Source organism: Aulonocara sp. 'chitande type north' Nkhata Bay, linkage group LG20 (assembly GCF_057382095.1).
Source record: "Aulonocara sp. 'chitande type north' Nkhata Bay isolate Kocher_YH1m ecotype deep benthic linkage group LG20, A_spYH_male_GT1.1, whole genome shotgun sequence".
NCBI lineage: Eukaryota > Metazoa > Chordata > Actinopteri > Cichliformes > Cichlidae > Aulonocara > Aulonocara sp. 'chitande type north' Nkhata Bay.
Genome location: NC_141363.1, coordinates 14920210 through 14941892, shown reverse-complemented (window position 1 = coordinate 14941892; position 21683 = coordinate 14920210). Strand labels below are relative to the sequence as shown.

Below are 21683 nucleotides of genomic sequence, written 5' to 3'. Positions count from 1 at the left end.
GAGAAAAGAAGAGGAGGAGAAACGAGCAAAAGATACAGGTAAGCAGATGTGTCATTGGATAATGCAGTGGTTCCCAAACGTTTTTTGCTGGGCCCCCCTTTGTTTTACAAGAAAATGTTCTCGCGCCCCGCGTGCACGCGCGCACGCACACATCCTCCAACCACACACACCCATATTTTGCTCCATTGCAGTTTATTTCACACCTCAAACATTTAGTAAACAATTAAGCAAATACATGTAATCTACAATAAATTACAAGTAGTAAGAAAATAAGCTACTAACTATTTTATGCTGCGTCCGCACCTACACAGGTCCACACGTAAACGACGTTTCGAATCACCGAAAACGGAGATTTTTTTTAAACTCTTTTTTTTTTGCATTTACATGTGGACGAGGAATACAGTTTGTCACGCAAAGTCAAAGGTATGTGCCTTTTTTCACGTCACACTGTGCGCCACGTTATTGTTTACATGAGATGAATTGCAGAATGGCAGATAGAGACAAAATACTATTAATCTGACTATCTGCAGGTTTTACACGCTTACATACACAAGCAGTTAATGTCCCTCCATTTACAAAGGCAGAGGCGTCACGATGTGATTATTTTACGTGTAGTTGTTTTTTTCCTGTGCAATAATATTCAACATTGCTATCAATACATTTTTCAAAAAATGCCTCTCTGTGCAAAATGGGTTCAAAAACATAAACTGCTGTGGGATACTGTTTGTCCGTGATTTGAACCGGGGGAACAAATCGTGGGATCAGCCTGATATTATTTGTATCCCGCTGTAACTTTACTGTATAAAGAAGTAACATCTCCAAAATGTCAGGAGTATCTAGTCATTACAAGAAGTGTTTGTGAACTAAAAATCACGAATGTGGGACACTGTTTGTCCGTGATTTAAACAGCCCAGCGCTGTTCCCAACCCAGGGAAAAGCAATTCTGCAGGGGAGACCTACCTCGGCACTTGTGCGGGTGAAACCAAAGGGCTGACATGCTTCACCATATTTTCTAGTCTTTGGCTTAGAATGAAGTTGGTTTGGAAACATATTCAGCTATGCTTCAGCTCCTGCTTTGCGTTTCTGTAGGCGCCCGTGCTAGCAGTGTCCAAGCGTCAGTGTCAATTGTTGATTTGTCCTGTTCTCATTGTATGACGAATTATGATGGCTGTTTGGTAGCCGTTTGCATACAATGCATACTCTCTCTCTCTTCATGTGTGTGTGTGTGTGTGTGTTTTTGTTGTTGTTGTTTTTTTCTTTTTACTTATGTAAACTGTGCATTAATCAACAGCATTTGTAGCTATAATGTTCGAGTTCCCTTTTGGCTTTTCTGATTCATATGAATATATAGAAGAAATCTGTGCATGGTCCTCGTGTGAAAGGTGGCACCACCAACAAATTCACAGTGGAAACAAGGTATTTATGACGGATTCATGGTGAAGTGTCACAAATCTATGAGGGGCCGTACAAGCCAAAATTCATACTTTCACTCTCACATACATATATTCTTCTTCCATGCACATGTATTGTCACTCTCACATACATATATTTTCACTCTCACATACATGTATTCTTCTTTCATGCACATGTATTGTCACTCTCACATACATACATTTTCACTCTCACATACATATATTTTCACTCTCACATACATGTATTGTCACTCTCACATACATATATTTTCACTCTCACATACATGTATTGTCACTCTCACATACATGTATTGTCACTCTCACATACATGTATTGTCACTCTCACATACATGTATTGTCACTCTCACATACATATATTTTCACTCTCACATACATATATTTTCACTCTCACATACATGTATTGTCACTCTCACATACATACATTTTCACTCTCACATACATGTATTTTCACTCTCACATACATGTATTGTCACTCTCACATACATGTATTGTCACTCTCACATACATATATTTTCACTCTCACATACATGCATTTTCATTTATGCATTCCTACATTTTGCTCTCATTTACATGCATTCAAAATGCATTTAATCTTACAAATAATATATGTATGTAAGAAGAGAATGCATACATATCTGAAGAAAATATATGTATGCAAGATAATAATGTATGTGAATGAAAGAGTATAGTGGAAACGGAAGGAGTTTAATGGAAACGGAAGGCTGGGTGTCTGTACCGCTGTTATTGGCTGAGAAGCACGCGCGGGTCACTTTCAAGTGTCTGACAGCATGGAGGGGGGGAGAAGAAACTCGAGTTCTTCAGCAAGCTGTCGGGTTGTTAAGAAATATTTTATCATCTCCTGAAACGGTCACAACGTTGTCCTCGTCACTTGATCGAGATGGGACGGGCTCAACTGCACCCAGTGTTACCCACAGCACGGTGGAAAGTGAGATGAGGGAACTTTTTAGACCAGCTAACACCCGGGTAGCTTCAACGAGTCAAGTAGCTACATGGAGTTCGACTGGAGTGGGGCAGTCTTTGCGATATCAGACCCAGAAACACTTTGGCAACTGGAACTGCAGATCAAGGAAAAGGTAAGAAAAAAACAGTTTGCCACTTAACTATACAACTGCGAAATACAAAATACGAAATGTGCTTTGCTGATTTAACAACGCACTTTGTTACCCTTATAAATTTTTAGCCCTAGCTAATTTATTCAGCAGCATCCACATTAAGAACAGTAAAGACCGTGGCATTTATTTCAATATTAGTGGCTGTTTGTACTTGTGACCCGAGTGTAAGTTGATGCTTACTTTAGGATTAATTTATATTAAATCTTCTTTATTAATGTGGGAGGTGGTAGCTACATTAGCCTGCTAAATAAAAGGTTGGGTTAATTTTCTTGTTGTTTTTGTTTAGTTTTGTATTTATTTATTTATTTATTTTTTGGGGTAGAATTTTAATCTTGCTAGAAGACATCAATCCAACTCTGTGTTGTGAGTGGATCAATATCTGTACCACTGTAGAGGTAGATAAACATGGATGCCAAGTCCAGTTTCTACAGTGTATGAAATAAGAAAAAAAGAAATATGATTGGTGTCTTTTTTGTTCTTTAGTCAAAGTAAAAAGTAATAGCAAATGTTTCTATGTATGCCTCTTTGTAGGCGTATTTCATTTTAAAGAGCAGTAAAAAAAAATCCTTATGCAGTTTATTTTTTGAGCTTTTGTGATTGAAGGGGCCGCACTGTAGTTGAACTGGAGCATTTAGATTTTCTTTCACTGTACTATATATATATATATATATATATATATATATATATATATATATATATATATATATATATATCAAATTCAAATTCAAATTCAAATTCAAATTTTATTTGTCACGTACACAGTCATACACAGTACGATATGTAGTGAAATGCTTGGACAACTGCTCGTGACCTAAAGAAAACAAAAAAGGAAAGGCTATGAATAAGATAGGAAATAAATATGAAAAATTAAAAAGGGTAAATTTAACTAGGAAGGAATAAAATATAAATTAAGGTTAAAAATGAAATAACTGTACAACACAAATTAGAATGAAGGGTAAATTTAACTGGGAAGAATAAGATAAAATATATAAATTAAAGTTGAAAATAAAATAACTGTACAACAAAATACACAATATAGAACTATATAAGAATGTATGAAGAAATCTAAATATAAATAAATATATACACAATAACAGCAGCTGTACAAGTATTAACTGGAAATGAAGAATATAGTGACCAGTGTTGTGCAAAAACAATGTCCAGAAAGTCCAGTGTGTGTGTAAGAACCATATGTGTGGGTCAGTACTGTGTGGTGGTGTGATTGAGAGACCGTATCGCCTGCGGGAAGAAGCTCCTCCTCAGTCTCTCTGTGTTGGTCTTCAGGGAGCGGAATCGCTTTCCTGACCTCAACAGAGAGAACAGTCTGTTGTTGGGATGGCTGAGGTCCTTCACGATCTTCCTGGCCTTGGTCCGGCACCGCCTGCTGTAGATTGAGTGCAGGTCAGGGAGCTCGGAGCGGATGGTGCGCTCAGCTGATCGCACAACCCTCTGTAGAGCTCGTCTGTCCTGCATGGTGCTGTTCCCGAACCAGGTTAAGATGTTTCCCGCCAGGATGCTCTCTATGGTGCACGAGTAAAAGTTCCTGAGCACCTTGGAGGGCAGTTGGAAGTCTCTCAAGCGTCTGAGGTGGTAGAGACGCTGTCGGGCCTTTTTCACCACGGTGTTGATGTGACAGGACCATGACAGGTCCTGCGTGATGTGAACTCCGAGGTATTTGAAGCTGTCCACTCTCTCCACTGGGCACTCGTTGATGACGGGGGTCTGGTAGTTCCTCTCCTGCTTAGTGCTGAAGTCCACTATCAGCTCCTTTGTCTTACTGACGTTTAGAAGGAGGTTGTTCCTCTGGCACCAGTTCTCCAGATTCCTAATCTCCTTCACGTATATATATATATATATATATTAGGGGTGCAACGATACACAAAATTCACGGTTCGGTTCGATACTTTGGTGTCAAGGTTCGATATTTTTTCGATACAAAAAAATGTTCATGCCTTTTTAATTTGTCATTTATTAAAATTATAAATATATATTTTAACTCAAAAGTACAGTTTTTAAATTTAACCCTAACCCTTGTGCGTGTTTTTTATTTTGACAGCGAATGCACACCTGCGGACCACTTATGTGCAGCCCTGGTTATTTAGCTCGTCATATTGCAGCCACAGAAATTATTTTGTCCATGAAACCATAAAGCTGCACTTTCTTTTTGCCTTAAAGTCTGATTTGTCATAACTTCTCCGTTTTGTGGTAAGCTTTTCTTTGGCTGTCACTTCTTCACCCTGACCTGTCTTATTTGGCTCAGCAGAACTGAAATGCTTTTACACACTCACTCACATAAGCTCAGCGATTCTCTGCGCGATCAACCTCTCACATGTTTAAGCTTGCTGCGGGAGATTTCACTTGCCATGTTTGCATAGTAAGCTAACGATTAATAAGACGATGTCAGAGGAATTGGTGCACAAATTATCATCACTCACAGATCAGTGCTGTCGCTCTCTATACACAGTTCGCACGATTGCAAAGTGAAAGCAAAAAACAAGCGCAAATTCAAACGCGATTTCAATATGTCACATATTGACAGTGGCTCACCGATGCCAATGACATAATTACCCAGCTACATTTCTGAAAGAATGCAAAAGCATTGACATATATTTTTCCTACAATAGCCCGACGGGCAGGGAGGAGATAGATTTTGGTAGCCCGACTGAAAAAATCGCTAGCTCCAGGACGTCAGGCTAGCGATATTGCAAGCCCTGTATCTGATTGAGGAATCGCTCATCTTTGGAAAAGAGAGTTTATTACAGAGAAATGTCTCTTTCCAAAATAAAAGCTATACTATCCGCTTCTTCTGGGCTATATTCTCAGCAGCATAAGGAGAATCATGTGCTAACAGCTGTCTAAATGACTCGGCTAAAGTTAGTAGCATGCTTGTTGTTTTTGTCTTTGCACTAGGATGATGTCGGCGTAAATGTGCAGTCATATTCGTTGTGTTCCCACTAGTGCATTCAGGTTAATCTCGTTGAAATGACCTTAACGCCACAACACGGCAAATCTCCGTTAACGAGCTACCGCCGATTGCCCCGTGCATGGGGCTAGACGGCCAACACGTTAACGAGCTAACTGCGCTAACACACTAGTTCCCACTAGTAATTGAGCATTGCATGGCACATCCAACATACTGTTTTACTTTAGTCCATGACTCGCTTACCTTCAGGGTCATACGTCACATGAAAACCAAAATAATTCCAAACGCCAGATCTGAATGAGGGTGGGGGAGGTCCATGTTGCAAGGAGAGCTTAACTTCTGTCTTGCTAGCTTGCCCTGCGCTCTTCCTTCTGACTATGCTGTCTGTGTTGAGCGCTCAGTGGATCTGCGCTCGACAGTGCAGCCTAGGCGGAGTAGTCGAACGCAGATTCACTGAGCGCTCAACACAGACAGCATCGTCAGAAGGAAAGTTGATAAAATAAATTACAAATGTTGTATTGTTCGATACATATGCGTACCGAACCGAAAGCACTGTATCGAACGGTTCAATATCGATACGAATATCGTTGCACCCCTAAAATATATATATATATATATATATATATATATATATATATATATATATATATATATATATGTGTGTGTGTGTATTTTTTTTTTTTTTTTTTTTAATTCAAGCTTCAGTGAATTAAAATGGTCAAACCCCAAAACATTTTCTATTTTACGGACGTTTTCCATTTTTTTCAAAGGAAATTTATAAGCATGCTATTACTTTATGCATTTTTTTTCTTTCAAATTATGTTTCGGTTATTTGTGTTTGCTATTATACTCAACTCTTACATGCACGAGCAACTTTAAACATATTCAAGTGGGCTAAATGGCTAGCTGTGATACTGTTTTTTTAATATGAACTGTGTAACATTTTATTTTATTTATAAAAGCTTAGCAACAGTTTAACGTGTAAGCTGGTCACTACCAAGTGACATTAGCAACTTTCTTAAGGAACTGATAGTGTCTAAGTATAGGTAAGTAAAACAAACGATACATAAATCTGAATATAGTTTCTGTTTTGTTTTATAGGGCCAAGACACATTATCATGATACTTTCAACAAAGATGTCATCCTTCTTCCACGGCCATCAAGCAGTGTTGTTGTCAAGCATCGCACAAAACAACATTTACATGAACAACGGCATATATTGAATGGATTTGAATTCCAAAAATCCTGGGACCAGAAAACTGTCTCTGAACAAATAAGGGACGCCTTTGGAGATAAACTTTCTATTGATGTAAGGTAGGTTGTGCTAGCAGTCGAAACCTAATGCGACACAGCTTTTGTCAGTAGTCTTTTCGATATCTAGACATTTCAAAGCTTTACATAATGATTTAAGTCAGAGAACAGGTAGACATGAATCAGTAAAGTAAACTAAAAGAACCAAATCAGTTATCCTTTCTTGAACACTCCATTTTTGGCATACTTTTTTGACATTTGTATAAAGTTTACTTCTGTTACTACTGGTTTAAGTCTGATTCAAAGACGAAAACAAGATTAGCTCTAAAAAAGTTATTGGAACATTTTTGCTGTTTTGGATTTTAAACATTTTACAACTTAACTGTTTTCCAGCCTGGAGTTCCTGATGGCTTGTGGCAACATACTGATTGCGCCCAAACTGCGAGCAGGACAGGAGCTGGATGCAAATCTCATACATAAAATTTATAAATCGAAAGCCCTATACATCAGACCATCAAAACCAATTTTGGTACGTTATTTGACTTTTGAATGAATCTACATAGCACTGTACAGTAATAATATGAAGACCAAAAATTGGTGCATAAACAACCTTTGAACTTTCTCATCTCTGTTCTTTTTAAACTTGCCTTTCACCTTTTTAGTTGGATAGAATAGTACCAAGTTAATGTTCCTTTTTTAAAATGTTAATCCTAAGCTCTGGTATTGACTAAATTTACAGCTGCTCTGTTGGACTGTTTGTGAATCATAGAACGTAAGACTACTGCTGTTCAGGAGATGTGTTACAATTTGGTCTGCCTAGTATGTAAAAGTAATTGTGAGAAAGATCTATTAACTCTTGAAATTTCTCACCCTATGGTAGCTGGGATAGGCTCCAACCACCCCACCTCTGATAAGAATAAGCAGAAGAGGTTGGATATATGGTATTTAATGTTCAAATTCAAAATATGTGAATTAATATAATTATTATTTTATTTCTAAGGATGATATTACAAGCTACAGCAGTGAGGAAAACTGTGAAGAAAACCCTGTTTCATCAAGGCAGCTGCGCTCATCATCTTCAGACAGTTTTGCCAGTTCAACAGCTGCCTTCCAACCAATCTCTGCTCCGACGCAATCTCCTGCCTCATCAGTTTGTAATGGAACATTATTAACGGAAACTCCTGCCTTGACCCATGAAAGTAGTATCTCACACAAGTACAGCAGCGCTTCAACAAACATTTCCTTCAGCCAGTTACCAGTGTCTTCATTGGAAATCTACCCTTCCACTAGTCAGCCTTCTACCTCATCATCTGCATCTTTAAGTGATCCAGTTCTGGTCCTGACGTGCCGAAATACCTCAAGCTCACCCTACCAGACCAGGAATCCAGAGAATCATTGTTCAGCATTACCCTCTACATCAACACACAGTCAATCTGTAAACTACGATAACTACCTTTCAATCATGACTCCACTATCTGACATGTCTTCTGATGATGAGGAACTTAACCAGGCTATACTAGCAAGCCTGCAGAGCGAAAGGTTAGTTTCAAATACAAATGTTTTACAGTAGCCAATTAAACACACCATATTTGTTGCAATCCAATACTGTAACCAGTGTTGTGAAGGAGTGTAATCCATCCTCAGATATTTATATGCATATATGATATTTATATTTGCTGTTAACAAAACAGTTTTTTGAATAATGTCTACAGAGTCAAATGATAATGCTGTAATGCTGGCAAATTTTATTTTATTTGAAATAGGCAGCGAATTTTTAACAGAGCCTATCTGACAATGAAGTGAAATTTACTTATTGTTATTTACTTATTGTGCATTGAAACTATTTTTCTTTGCTCTAGTGCTTTCTAGTTCTCCAAAACATATAAACAATACAAAAAGCCACTGAGCAATATACTCCTTTGTACATTTTGCTTATGATTATGATAATTTCCTTTAGGGATTATTAAAGTATGCTGATTCTGATTTTGACAAAACTTTGTATGTCCTTGTAGCCCTTGTATGTGAATGTTTTTACTGATGTTCTTTTCAATATTTTTTCTTTTTTTTTCTTTTCTTTTTTTTTTTTTTTAATCCTACAGGACTTCAAGTTGTTTGGTATCAGCAAAAGATATTTTGGAGGAACTTTCTGCAAAAGTAAACCAGCAGAAGAAATGCAAGTTCAACATTAATAGATCAACAGTCCTGGATGGAGCAATTAGAGGTTTTAAACGAGCGACATATGATCCATGCCACACAATTTCTGTCAGGTTTTCTGACGATATGGGAGTACCTGAAGAGGCTGTTGACTTGGGTGGACCAAGAAGAGAATTTCTAAGACTTCTGATCAAAGCTTTGCCCCTGTCTCCAATGTTTGAGGGTGAAGAAGGCAAAATGAACTTGGCGCTTGATAGTGCTGGTATGTGATGGACTGAGTTGAAAAACAGGAGGAGCCCAGGAATTATTAGAAAAATATAGTTTCCATTTATTTAACCCCCAAAAATTATATTTACAAGACTAATAAATGTTGAGCTCATAAAAGAGGTCAAAGACACAAAACTGAACTCGGGCAAAGACTGCAAACTTAAACCAAATGACTGCCACAAACAAACATAATTGACCTAAACATGAAATGACATACAAGGGTATATATAATGGCTGATCAGACCATTGTGACACATGAGGGGTAACAAACAAAACTAAATCATAAATCACAAACGATGCAGTACAATCTAGTTTGTTAATAAACTAAACACTAAAGAAGAAAACCAAAAACCCCATTAAACCCTAAACTCAAAAATGTAATTAAATACAAATACTTTGTTTTTGCGGTTTTCGTCCTGGTCGCGGAACACTGGACCAGCTCTTTATCCTCTCCAGGATGCTTGAGGGTGCATGGGAGTTTGCCCAACCAGTCTACATGTGTTTTGTGGACTTGGAGAAGGCATTCGACCGTGTCCCTCGGGGTGTCCTGTGGGAGGTGTTGCGGGAATATGGGGTGTCTGGCCCATTGCTACGGGCCATTCGATCCCTATACAACCGTTGCAAGAGCTTGGTTCGCATTGCATCGCAATAAGTCGGACTCGTTCCCGGTGGGTGATGGGCTCCGCCAGGGCTGCCCTTTGTCTCCGGTTCTGTTCATAATTTTTATGGACAGGATTTCTAGGCGCAGCCAAGTGGCGGAGGGCTTTCGCTTTGGTGGCCTCAGAGTCTCATCTCTGATTTTTGCAGATGATGTGGTTCTGTTGGCTTCATCGGGTGAGGGCCTCCAGCTCGCACTGGAACGGTTCGCAGCCGAGTGTGAAGCAGCGGGAATGAGGATCAGCACCTCCAAATCTGAGGCCATGGTTCCCAGCCGGAAAAGGGTGGAGTGCCCACTCCGGGTCGGGGATGAGTTCCTGCCCCAAGTGGAGGAGTTCAAGTATCTCGGGGTCTTGTTCGCGAGTGATGGGAGAAGGGAGCCGGAGATCGACAGACGGATTGGGGCTGCAGCTGCAGTAATGCGGACGCTGCACCGGTCCGTCGTGGTGAAGAGGGAGCTGAGTGTAAAAGCGAAGCTCTCAATTTACCGGTCGATCTACGTCCCTACCCTCACCTATGGCCACGAGCTGTGGGTAGTGACCGAAAGAACGAGATCGCGGATACAAGCGGCAGAAATGAGCTTCCTCCGAAGGGTGGCTGGCCTCTCCCTTAGAGATAGGGTGAGAAGTTCAGCCATCCGGGAGGGGCTCAGAGTAGAGCAGCTGCTGCTCCACATCGAAAGGAGCCAGCTGAGGTGGTTCGGGCATCTGACAAGGATGCCCCCTGGGCGCCTCCTGGGTGAGGTGTTCCAGGCAAGTCCCACCGGGAGGAGGCCCCGGGGCAGACCCAGGACACGCTGGAGAGATTATATCTCTCGGCTGGCCTGGGAACGCCTTGGTATTCCCCCGGATAAGCTGGAGGAGGTGGCTGGGGAGAGGGAGGTCTGGGCCTCTTTGCTTAGGCTGCTGCCCCGCGACCCGGCCCCGGACAAAGCGGATGAAGATGGATGGATGGATACTTTGTTTTTAAAGTAAAGAAAACACACATTCCCCCCTTCAGCAGGAGGTGGTGGTATGGTCCAATTATCTTCCTTTCCATTTAATGGTTTCAAACCCTTGCTACCATCTTTTGTCCGGCAACTCCCAGGGATGATAGCAGGTAAGAAATAAAAAGACAAAGGTTAGTCAGAAAGCAAAGAAATGAAGTAGTATGAATACATAAGTAAACTAAATGTGCGCGCTTAAAAATAGAACAAATGTATCCAAACCAATCAATAAAGTTATTGGAAACTAAAATGTATTACTATGTTCAAATGAAGAATGAAAATACAAAAGTTACCGACTTTACAGTGTGGCCACGGGTTTGGCCATCACATGGTATGTATTGATTTTAGGCTGATATCCCTCGAGTAATGCAATAAAAAAATCGTTTTTATGAAGTTCTTGTCAAGCGCTTTCATGCATCTATTGACATGTAATGTTTTTCATTATTTCTAGCCATGAGGGAGGACAGGTACTTCATTGCAGGCAGAGCCATTGCAGTAAGCCTTGTACATGGTGGTCCACCAGCAGGCTTTCTGTCCCCAACACTCTTCTCTTGCCTTGTTGATGGCCCAGATTTGGCTAAACCAGTTTTAGAAGATGTTGCCGATAGTGACCTGCGTGAAAAAATTAAAAGGGTAAAACTGATTTGTCAGTTGTTGGATAATGTTTTAGTATTGTGTGCATTTCATTCTACTCCATGTATTAATTGGGGCCCATTAATTTTTTATTTTTTTATTTGAAGGTTAAAGAGTGTAAATCCTTTGAAGATCTGATAGTAGCAACTGAGCCACTTCAGGAATACTTAGCCAATGCTGGCTGCCTGAGGCCGCTACGGAGGCTGGAAGACAAGGATCTGCTTATACATGACATTATCAAAGTCAAGTCAAAGTCAACTTTATTGTCAATTCTGCCATATGTACAGGACATACAGAGAATAGAAACTTCGTTACTCTCAATCCCTAGATAAAATAGAAAATGAACATTTAAATATAAGAGTGATTAAAAATGCAAGTAAAATATTTTAAAGTAAAAAAAATTAAATAATATAATACAATTTTACATATAACAAGAAAGCTATACAATATACAATATAAGGGTAAATGACATTGAGTGCAAACCAGGCAGAGTAGTGCAAATAGGCAAATAGTGCAAATGGAGATTTGGTAATGTACGGTATGAGATAGTGTAACACAAAGTCTTATGAGGTAATGGCAGTCCAATGCTCCACAAAGTGACTGGTAACTGGTGCAGGCCAGTGAGTGAGTCAGAGAGTGTGTGTGTGTGAGTGTGTGTGACAGAGTTCAGTGAGACCGTGGAGGAGAGAGGGGAGAGGGGGCAGAATCGGGAGGGAGTTAAGCTTCCTGACAGCCTGATGGATGAAGCTGTCCTTCAGCCTGCTGGTCCTGGCCTGGAGACTCCGCAGTCTCCTCCCCGACGGCAGCAGCTTGAAGAAGCTTTGCATTGGGTGCGTGGGATCAGCCGCTATGCAAAGGGCTTTTTTAGTGAGACGGGTGCTGTAAATGTCCTGGAGGGAGGGGAGAGAGACACCAATGATCCTCTCTGCAGCTCTCACTATGCGTTGGAGGGTTCTATGACAGGACGCATTGCAGGCTCCAAACCACACAGTGATGCAGCTCGACAGGATGCTCTCGATGGTGCCTCTGTAGAAAGTGTGCATGATGGGGGCTGGTGCTCCTGCTCTTCTTAGTTTGCGGAGAAAGAAGAGACGCTGCTGTGATTTCTTGGCCAGTGCTGTGGTGTTGTACGTCCAGGAGAGATCCTCTGTGATGTGCACACCCAAGAACTTGGTGCTGCTCACTCTCTCCACAGACGCTCCGTCAATGGTCAGAGGAGCATGTTGGGTGTGCATTCTCCTGAAGTCCATTATCATGTTCCAAGTAATACACAGAGTCCGTGGTCCATTTGAAAGGTATGTATGTATGTATTTATTGTTGTCCAGTAAGTAACTCAAACCCATGCTGATTGCCTTGTATTCTGGGAATTTTGTGTGACATTTCTTTATGTGTAGGTACACCATGCCTCCAAAGGTGACAGCATCACATGAAAAATGCATGATTTGGGATATACACTTTTGATGATGTGAATAATCGGAAGTAAAAATTATTGTATATATAAATTCATATGTTTTAGATTATACTTCTTGGATCCATTCATTTTTGATGTGATTTTAAAGGTAATTCTGATTATCATTTAGATTTCAGGATGGACTACGGACACTTGAGGTGCTGGACAAAATCCAAGCTCACCCAGAGAGTTTTCGCACCCTTCTATGCTGGTCACCTTCAGTGCTTACAGCTGACCTTCTTGACAGCCTCTTTACCATCCGCCTTTCTCCAGCTGGGAGCAATAAAAGGCATGCTGAAGCAGTTGTCATTAGTTTCTGGAGAGACTACCTAACAGATGCAGAAGGTAAATTTAGCGTTTTAAGCATTGTATGTTCAATTTATAATGCGGTGCATCTTTTCATTGAATCAGTTAAAAGTATAAATGCTTGCTGTGTTTTTTGTCTTTAATGCCATTTTTGACAGTATTGCTTTTCCTTTAGATCAAGACGGAACACAGAAGCTGGGGACAATTCTTGCCTTCGCCACTGGAGCCAACACTGTTCCACCAATTGGCTTCTCTCCACAACCGTCCATTGAATTTCTTCACCAAGAGCCTGATGCACAAGCCATGTCTAAACTACCCATTGCAAACACGTGCATCAATTGTTTAAAGTTACCACTTCATACCTCTTACAAAGACTTTCAGGAGAATATGGACTTTGCATTAGGTAATACACATGGTTTTGGAATAGCTTAATTCCTAGTCAGGTTAGTATGCTAATCTGAGTTTTGCACTCAGTTAAATTAATGAGTGTCAATCATTAACTAATTCTAAAGGGGGGGGGGGGGGGGGGGGGTGTTTTGAATATCAATGCATTTTCTTTCTCAGAAATCAAACCAAAAATGTTCAAAATGTTCCACCTAAAACACCAATTAACACACTTGAGACCAAGCTGAATTTACTTTATGTTGCCATATTTCATATTTCACCCACCTATTTTGTGATTGGAGGCTCTGTTTTTGCATTGACCTTTTAACAAATGTTCATTTGCTTCAAGTCTATTTGCTTGTCAGGGTACCATTCTACAAGTATACAATAGTTATATATACTAACATAATTCAATAATAATTTTTTCATTGCATTAATGTATGTGCATTGTGATTATTTTTGTTTTCTAGCTTTGTACTTGTTTGTTGCTTTTATTCTCTGGTGTTCTTCAATATTGTTTATCTGACACTTCTATTCTATTTGATCAGTGATCCATGTTTGATGTATTTACTGACTGTATTAATGTTAATGTTATCAGTTTGAGTCATCTTGTTCCAAGACAATACATCTGGTGATTGTGATGACCAAAAACCTCAATAAAATGTGGTTGAACAAATTTATTTTTTCTTTTAACAAGGTGTTTTAAAACAAAACATGGTTGTAAAATCTCAACAGACTCACATAATACAACTCATAAATTCTTTAAAATTGTATACAAACTGTCAACATGCATGTAAAGGTTGATAGTAGCATTCTTGAAATTTAAAGCTGTGACTAAACTTCTAATAATACTGAACTAACAACAGTCTTGGCACTGTATTCTTTTTAAGCTGCACAACCACAATTACAGTAAATGAAATTTCTCCAGAGGCCTTATTGATATTTTAGGATTGTCTCTCAAGAAAACGAACAAGGTTGCAAAATAAATCTATATCGTTATTGCCATCATCTTCAAATGGATCAAAGGTCTGTTGAAGTGTAACCATCATGGTGTCACTGATGGAAATGTTAATTGATGGAACAATGACATTATTGTTTGTCTCCAGCTCTGGCAGTGGTCTGCATCCATCAATACCAAAGTCATTTTCACAAATACCATTCATATTTGGGTTATGTATTCCTGCATTGTTGATAATGCCCCTTTGCCACAGCTGAAGAGGGGTTTGCCCTCCTTGTGTTGAAAGTCCATGGTTATTCCACTGGTTCTGAAATTCTGTGGCAGCTCTTTGAATACGTGGCAAATATATATAATGAAGACAAAATAAATGGACCTCATTAAGTGAATCTAATACACCATGCTCCTCCATAAAATTGAAAAGATTAACAAAATGATATGAGACCACTCGATTTAATTCTGCCCATAATCGCTCAATTCTTTGATTATGCACAGACCTGCCAGTGATAACACTATGCCTGTTCAGTCCTTGCCTGTAAAGCATGAAACGGGCAACACCAGTGTTTTCTAGCCCGTGATCACATCTCACTCTGGATGGCATTCCAAAGTTCTGAACACCAACCATGAACAGTGACAAAACACTTGATGCCCTGTTGTTATCTAAACACGCAAGGTAGATGATGGTTCTACTGAAACCATCCACACAGCCATGGAACACCATCCTCCATCTCACAAGTTTGTGGTTTCCATCTATATGCCTATAGAAAAATGAAATAAGTATAAGTTATGTATGGGGAAACTATGACATGGTCAAGGATATGCACACGTTTGAGTAAATAAAACAATGAGTTATTTTGCTTTAGATAATCCATTTTGCTATAGACTTAGAATCAGGACTGTTTTTCTGTTAGAATTTTCTCACCATAACTGATTGGGGAAAGGAACACTGTACAGTCGTCGACGTATTGCATTGCGTCTTCTGAGGGAACGTCCAAAGGGGTCAATTTCTTGTAGACTTTGTCTTACACGCCACCTTTGGATTCGTAACCCACGTGATCTCAAGCTGCCATGCACATATTGTTCACCTGCATTTGTGGTATACTGAAGAATTTCCCTAACAACCCTGTTCAGGTTTTCATCGGATAATGTTGCATAAGTCAGTGGCTCAATGCCAAGGTCCTCTCTGTGCCTGTACAGAGTACGGGAGCTAACCCCTAAGCATGTTGCAATGCTTTGCCAGTTCATTCCAAGAGATACTAAATGAGATATTTGTTCTCTTGAAATGCTGTATCGCGGTCGACCTTGAGAGCAAGTCATGAGAGGTGGAGGTAGCAAGACAAGTCTGTTCTCAGATGTAGTTCCTTGTCTGGTTTCATAAGCAGTCAGTAAAAAAAATAGCCATCCATTTAAGGACTGTAATGTATTCACTGCTTCTCTATTTCTTGCATCGTCAACAAATCTTGAGATGGACAAAATTCCAGATGAGGTTTGAATGTGATCACCAAGTTCTCTATGGAGCCTCTGACGAACAAAAGAATCTGTAGCTTCTCTTTGAATTTGTTCCAAACATTCTAATACATTATTTAAAAATGTTCTAATGTCATTTTCATTACTACTTACTCGACAAATTAACTGCAATACTAGCAAAGAAAGCAGGATGACTTTGAACAGCTTCATTGCTTGGTTCTTCTGGTTTAGGTCTGGGTATGTCAAGTAAGTTCTCCAAGTGTATTACATTTCCTGGTTTAAGAATAACTTCCTGCTTAAAGGATTAACTTCCTGTGTTAGGAAATGCAGATGTGAATGTCAGAGTGTATGTATGCAAGGGTAAAGGATAAACACTGGGATTGTATGTATATATGAGTATAGGAGTACAAATATATATGTGTTGAAAGGTAAAGGGTATGTATATATATGTATGACTAGAAAGGGCTGCACCTGCAAGGAGAATAAATATATGTCAGCATAAAAATATGTAGCATTAAGAAAAATAGAATACATGTGTGTGAAAGGAAGATTAATGGATTTATGTGAGAGTGAATATACATGGATATGAAATAAGAATAAAGGTGTGAGAGTGACAATACATGTGCATGAAAGAAGAATATATGTATGTGAGAGTGAAAGTATATGTGAGTGAAAGAAGAATATATGTATGTGAGAGTGAAAGTATATGTGAGTGAAAGAAGAATATATGTATGTGAGAGTGAAAGTATGAATTTTGGCTTGTACGGCCCCTCATACAAATCTGTTTTCTGCTCATATTGTAAAACTCTATCATCTTCCCTGTGCAGAGGAGTACGAGTACGAGTACTTGCATTTCAGTACTCGTTGATACCGATACTGAGTACTTAATAAAAACATGATTTAAATTTGCAGGTAACAGCTTTAGTCCTATAATTTAACAAAAAACAAACAAACAAGGGACTAGTTTGGAATTAAGAACATTTATTTAAAATGAAAAGCATGTTGTATGCAACATATTACAGAATAAATAATTATAAAAAAAACAAAATTTAATTTTAAATTTGTTCCTCTGTTTCTCTGTTTAGAAGTCTCACTAGCACAGTCACAGCTGGGATGACATCAGAGACTAGTGCGCCGTAGCTGCTCACTTTTTTTAGTTAGTTCCTCAAAGGGGGCGAGGATAGCAACAGTCGTCTCCATAAGAGCCCATTGGTGAGCGGTGAGATAGTCAGGGAGTTCGTGCACTCGCTTTTGCTCAATGAGGGACTGGAGCATGTAATACGTGCTGTTCCAGCGCGTCTGTACGTCCTGCTGCAGTCTCTTTATTGGCTGGTTGAGCTGTCCCTGAATGTCCTCGAGGCGGGAGTAGGCTAAGGCGGAATGTTTAAAATGCCCAACTATTTTCCGTCCCACTGCTATAGCATCAGCTATGCTCCTCTGTGCTAATAAGCGTAAATTGCTTGTGTTAAATGCGCTACCTTTAGAGCCTCCTCTGGACAATTTCGCTGAGCACAATTTGCAGTCCGCCTATGTTTTCGCGTCTTCGTTCACTTTGAAATAGTTCCACACAGCTGATATGTCTCGCCTCGCTTTCTCCCCGCTCTGAGCAGCAGCCGGGGCGGGCACTCGGCGCCTGTGATTAACCCCTTATATGCCGCTCAAACATAGACAGGTCTCAGACCGTGGTATCGGTCCTCGGTATCGGGGGACTTTTAACGAGTACTAGTACTTTAGAAAATGTGGTATCGAGGCCGATACCCGATACCGGTATCGGTGCATCCCTAATTACAAGTCTTCCTCCCCAACCAAATCTACTAAGGGGACACCGAACTTTTGCTCTCCAGAGATGATTATGTAGGTGTTCTGTAAGGATGACGAGTTTTGAAAAAAGTTAGGTTATACAGATCCCCTCTCAGTATACCTGCTGCTCATATCTCATCATTTTTCTGTGCATTGGTATGTGGTATTCCTCACACTGTGCTCCTCAGTTACACCCCCTGCCCAATCCAATCCTCACACTGCTTCCTCTCTCATAACTGTGTCTCCATTTCCATTTTATATTGCACAAACTAATGGACTGACAGAGTAGGTAGGAAAGCGTGGTGAAATGGCACTTTGGCTAATCTAGCTTCCTGTTTATACGTGGAAAATGTAACGGTTATAGACCCTGTGCACGAGAAAATGCTAATTTCTTGTTTTAAGACCGGATGTAGGGTTGGACTGCGAAGGTGGACTCCAAAATCATGTCCAAAATACAAAAACGGAGAGATCGCATTAAGTTAAAAAGAGCAGGAGGTGGAAACAGTCGCCATTGCTGTGTCATAAAAAATCAAATGTTACATTTTGACGTTTGAAGCATGTAGATCGATTGGTTGTTTACATCACTCAACACAAGCAAAATTGCATTACAAAATCAGAAGACACATCGTCCACATTCAGAAGCACATCTCTGTATAGTGACAGTTCTTATGATTTAAAGAGGGAAATGTCCAGTATTCAAACTACAGGTGAACAATGGAATAGAATAGAATAGAATAGAATGCCTTTATTGTCACTATACAGTTGTACAATGAGATACAGAGCATCTCCTACTCAGTGTAAACATGCTGGGGGGGTACAGTTATATATAAATGTACAAATATACAAGCCGGTTTAAAAAAAAAAGTAATATGTAATAAATAGTGTTGTGTATATACAGTTGAGTTATTGCACATAGAATTGGTATTGCACTGTGGTGGTCCATAGAGGAAGTGGGAAGAAAAAAATTGGGGGGGGGGGGGGGGGGGGGGCTGCGTTATCGGTGCATGTGTGAGGTCAGGGTGGTTATGGCTTTGGGGAAGAAACTGTTTTTGAGTCTGTGGGTTTTTGTGCTGATGCACCTGTAGCGTTTCCCTGAGGGAAGCAGGCCGAACATGTTGAAACCAGGGTGGGAGCTGTCCTTGATAATGTTTGCTGCTCTGCTGAGGCAGCAGGAGGAATGATGATGATCTTTTGTGCTGTCTTGACCACACTCTGAAGCCTCACTCTATCTGCCTTGGTGCAGCTGCCGTACCATGCCGTGATGCAGTAGGTTAGCAGGCTCTCAATGGACGAGCGGTAGAAGGTCAGCAGCAGGTTGGAGTTCAGCTTGTACTTCCTGAGGACTCTCAGGAAGTGCAGCCGCTGTTGGGCCTTCTTGATGACCGCTGAGATGTTGTCTGTCCAGGAGATGTCAGCAGAGATGAGGACACCAAGGAACCGGAAGGTGTGGACCCTCTCCACACACTCCCCGTTGATGTAAAGGGGGGCCAAGTCAGTGCTGTGTCTCCTGAAGTCAACAATGAGCTCTTTGGTTTTCTTAGTGTTCAGTGCCAGGTTGTTTTCTGAACACCATGCTGCCAGCTTCAGGACTTCCTCTCTGTAGTCTGCCTCATCTCCCTTTGAGATGAGTCCGACTACCGTGTTGTCATCAGCAAACTTGATGATGAGAGTGTTGTTGTGGGTTTAACTGCAGTCGTGGGTGTAGAGAGAATAGTCAAAGCCAGATGTTTCCCAGATGTCTCTATATAATATTTACGAAGGGTATGTTGTGACTTATCTTCACAATTACAGTGGTCCCTCGCTATGGTTCACCTTAAGCAGCCTCGCTGTTTCGCGAGTTTGCATGCTTGTTTTTTTTTGTTCTGCGTCCTGATCAGCTGTAGACCATTGTCGATCTCCTCCGTGCTGTCTCTCCTGTACAGTACAGAATGGCTTCATCAATCGCTAGCAGTGTGACTCTGAAGTGCTGTACTGTATGTTTGTAAGTTTTCTCCCCAACAAAAAACAATGTCGGCGAAACGTTTTGCACCGTCATAGGCAGCTGACTGAAAACTGGTATTGATCTTCGGTTTCATTCTATAATACTGGACTTTTTTTTTCTTGAACTTTGAGAGTGTTTAAACGAGAGAGAAAAGTGGGACAATGTCGATGCCTGTCTGAGAAAAGTGTATAAAGTGTGTAGTGAGGGGTTTTACAGCCTTAAAACATATAAAATAATTGTAAAAAAAATAAAGTTGGCTATTTTGCGGATTTCACCCATTGCTGGTTATTTTTAGAACATAACACCCGCGATAAAGGAGAGAACACTATATACAAATACTGAGAAATATTCTCTATTTTGCTCTGAGGCCAGGGGGAAAAGTATCGACAAGTCGATGAACGCCATCTACAGATGTATTCGGTAAATGCTCAAGACATCTTGAGAAATGTAAATCGCCGCTTGAGTCATCCATTTGGTTGACTTTTTTTTTTTTTTTTTTTTTAATAATGACCATAAACAAGGTGCGAATATCACACCGAAAACGAAGCGCCTTACAGGAGTTTCCCCACCAGAAGTCGCATATGCTAAGGTACACATAGTCTATTGGTAAAAAATATATAAGAGATGGTAATAACACGACTAGATTTTCATTCTTTAACCTGGTCTGATGGTTGTAGAATGTGAAAAGCAGTGTGTTTGTGTCTTTGTAACAAATGACTTTAAAAATAACAATAAATTAACCCTTTCACACAGCTATTCAAAGGTTGTTTTCTTGTATTTGTGTCAGTGTTGCTGGTGTACTTGCACATAAACCACTACATTGGACACTGATGTGTCACTCCATACCTTGCCTCCCACTGGTCGTCTAATGTTACTATAGACGTATGACATGTTTCATTGTAATTATTGTTATTTAACCCTTGTGTGTGAATGTGTGTGTGAATGGGTGGATGACTGGATATGTAAAGCGCTTTGGGGTCCTTAGGGACTAGTAAAGTGCTATATAAATACAGGCCATTTACCATTTCATGCATGAATTGTGACAACCTCAATCACAATTTTTTTCTTAGGTATTTTTATTTATCTTTTCATGCCTAAAGATGAATAAAAATACTTAAGATCCGAATCTGGATTGAGGTTGTCATAATTCATGCATGAAAGGGTTAATTTTATTATAATTTTTTTTATCTTAAGGTGCCGGTGTTGGCCCAGTTATCCACATTGGTAAACCGACAGTTATCACGGTGGACGCCAAGGTTGCCGGACAAGGCAAGGCCACATGAGGTCACGGGTATCTGAATGCCAGCTTGACAAAGACATGGTTGAAAATGACGACGGCACATTCGACATCTTTTACACACCACCACAGCCTGGCGCGTATGTGATCTGTGTCCGCTTTGGAGGGGAGCACATCCCTAACAGTCCATTCCAAGTCATGGTGAGTGATCTGCATTTAATCCTACATACCTATGTCCTTTGTTGACAACTAGAATTTCATGAATAAAACTGAGTTTTCAGTCTCAGTCAAAACAATCGCAAACAGGCAGAGTACAGTTATCAAGAATGACCCTCGAGTTAGAGAAGCAGTAGTGTCTTATGATGAGTCTTAAGCTGCGTCCACGGTGAAAGCAGGTTGCAGCAAGCTGGTGACCCAAGAAAATAGAAAGTCAACGACATGAAGCACCTAACCAAATATTAGAATATATCAAATATATATAATTAATAATAATTAATAATTGCTTTATGTGATTTGAAACTTCCCTTTCAAAGTATCCACCAAGGGACTTACTGTTCTTTAAGAACTTTAAAGATATCAGATCGAATAGTGATAAAACAAAGTCATACTTAATACACTTAAGGCCTGGCGATCAGTATGTCAACTTGAGGGAAGATCAAAGTTCACA

The 21683-nt window shown here is 40.0% G+C and overlaps 2 protein-coding genes across 2 annotated transcripts; one reads left to right on the top strand and one right to left on the bottom strand.

Annotated features, from left to right (window-relative positions):
- Positions 1 to 2141: 2141 nt before the first annotated feature.
- Positions 2142 to 13624, top strand: LOC147305313 (uncharacterized). Its single transcript, XM_086278014.1, has 10 exons — positions 2142 to 2527; positions 6591 to 6803; positions 7134 to 7269; positions 7741 to 8279; positions 8840 to 9156; positions 11255 to 11436; positions 11544 to 11678; positions 12682 to 12731; positions 13017 to 13231; positions 13368 to 13624. Exons 1-10 carry the CDS (start codon positions 2142 to 2144, stop codon positions 13622 to 13624), a joined length of 2430 nt encoding a protein of 809 aa, XP_086134140.1.
- Positions 13625 to 14520: 896 nt separating this feature from the next.
- LOC147305312 (uncharacterized) lies at positions 14521 to 20670 on the bottom strand. Its single transcript, XM_086278008.1, has 5 exons — positions 20626 to 20670; positions 19262 to 19454; positions 17147 to 17368; positions 15454 to 15616; positions 14521 to 15289 (listed from the first exon to the last, which is right to left on the bottom strand). Exons 1-5 carry the CDS (start codon positions 20668 to 20670, stop codon positions 14521 to 14523), a joined length of 1392 nt encoding a protein of 463 aa, XP_086134134.1.
- Between the last annotated feature and the right edge of the window lie 1013 nt (positions 20671 to 21683).

Bases quoted from the DNA above. Each gene is read 5' to 3' on its own strand.
- LOC147305313 (XM_086278014.1), top strand. From the start codon at position 2,142: ATGGAAACGGAAGGCTGGGTGTCTGTACCGCTGTTATTGGCTGAGAAG. The intron at 11,437-11,543 runs GTAAAACTGATT...TTTTATTTGAAG, and splicing joins TGCGTGAAAAAATTAAAAGG to GTTAAAGAGTGTAAATCCTT. The intron at 13,232-13,367 runs GTAAATTTAGCG...CTTTTCCTTTAG, and splicing joins CTACCTAACAGATGCAGAAG to ATCAAGACGGAACACAGAAG.
- LOC147305312 (XM_086278008.1), bottom strand. From the start codon at position 20,670: ATGTCATACGTCTATAGTAACATTAGACGACCAGTGGGAGGCAAG. The intron at 17,369-19,261 runs GTGTGGAGAGGG...ATTCCGCCTTAG, and splicing joins CCTTTACATCAACGGGGAGT to CCTACTCCCGCCTCGAGGAC. The intron at 15,617-17,146 runs GTGAGCAGCTAC...CCACAAATGCAG, and splicing joins TGAGGAACTAACTAAAAAAA to GTGAACAATATGTGCATGGC.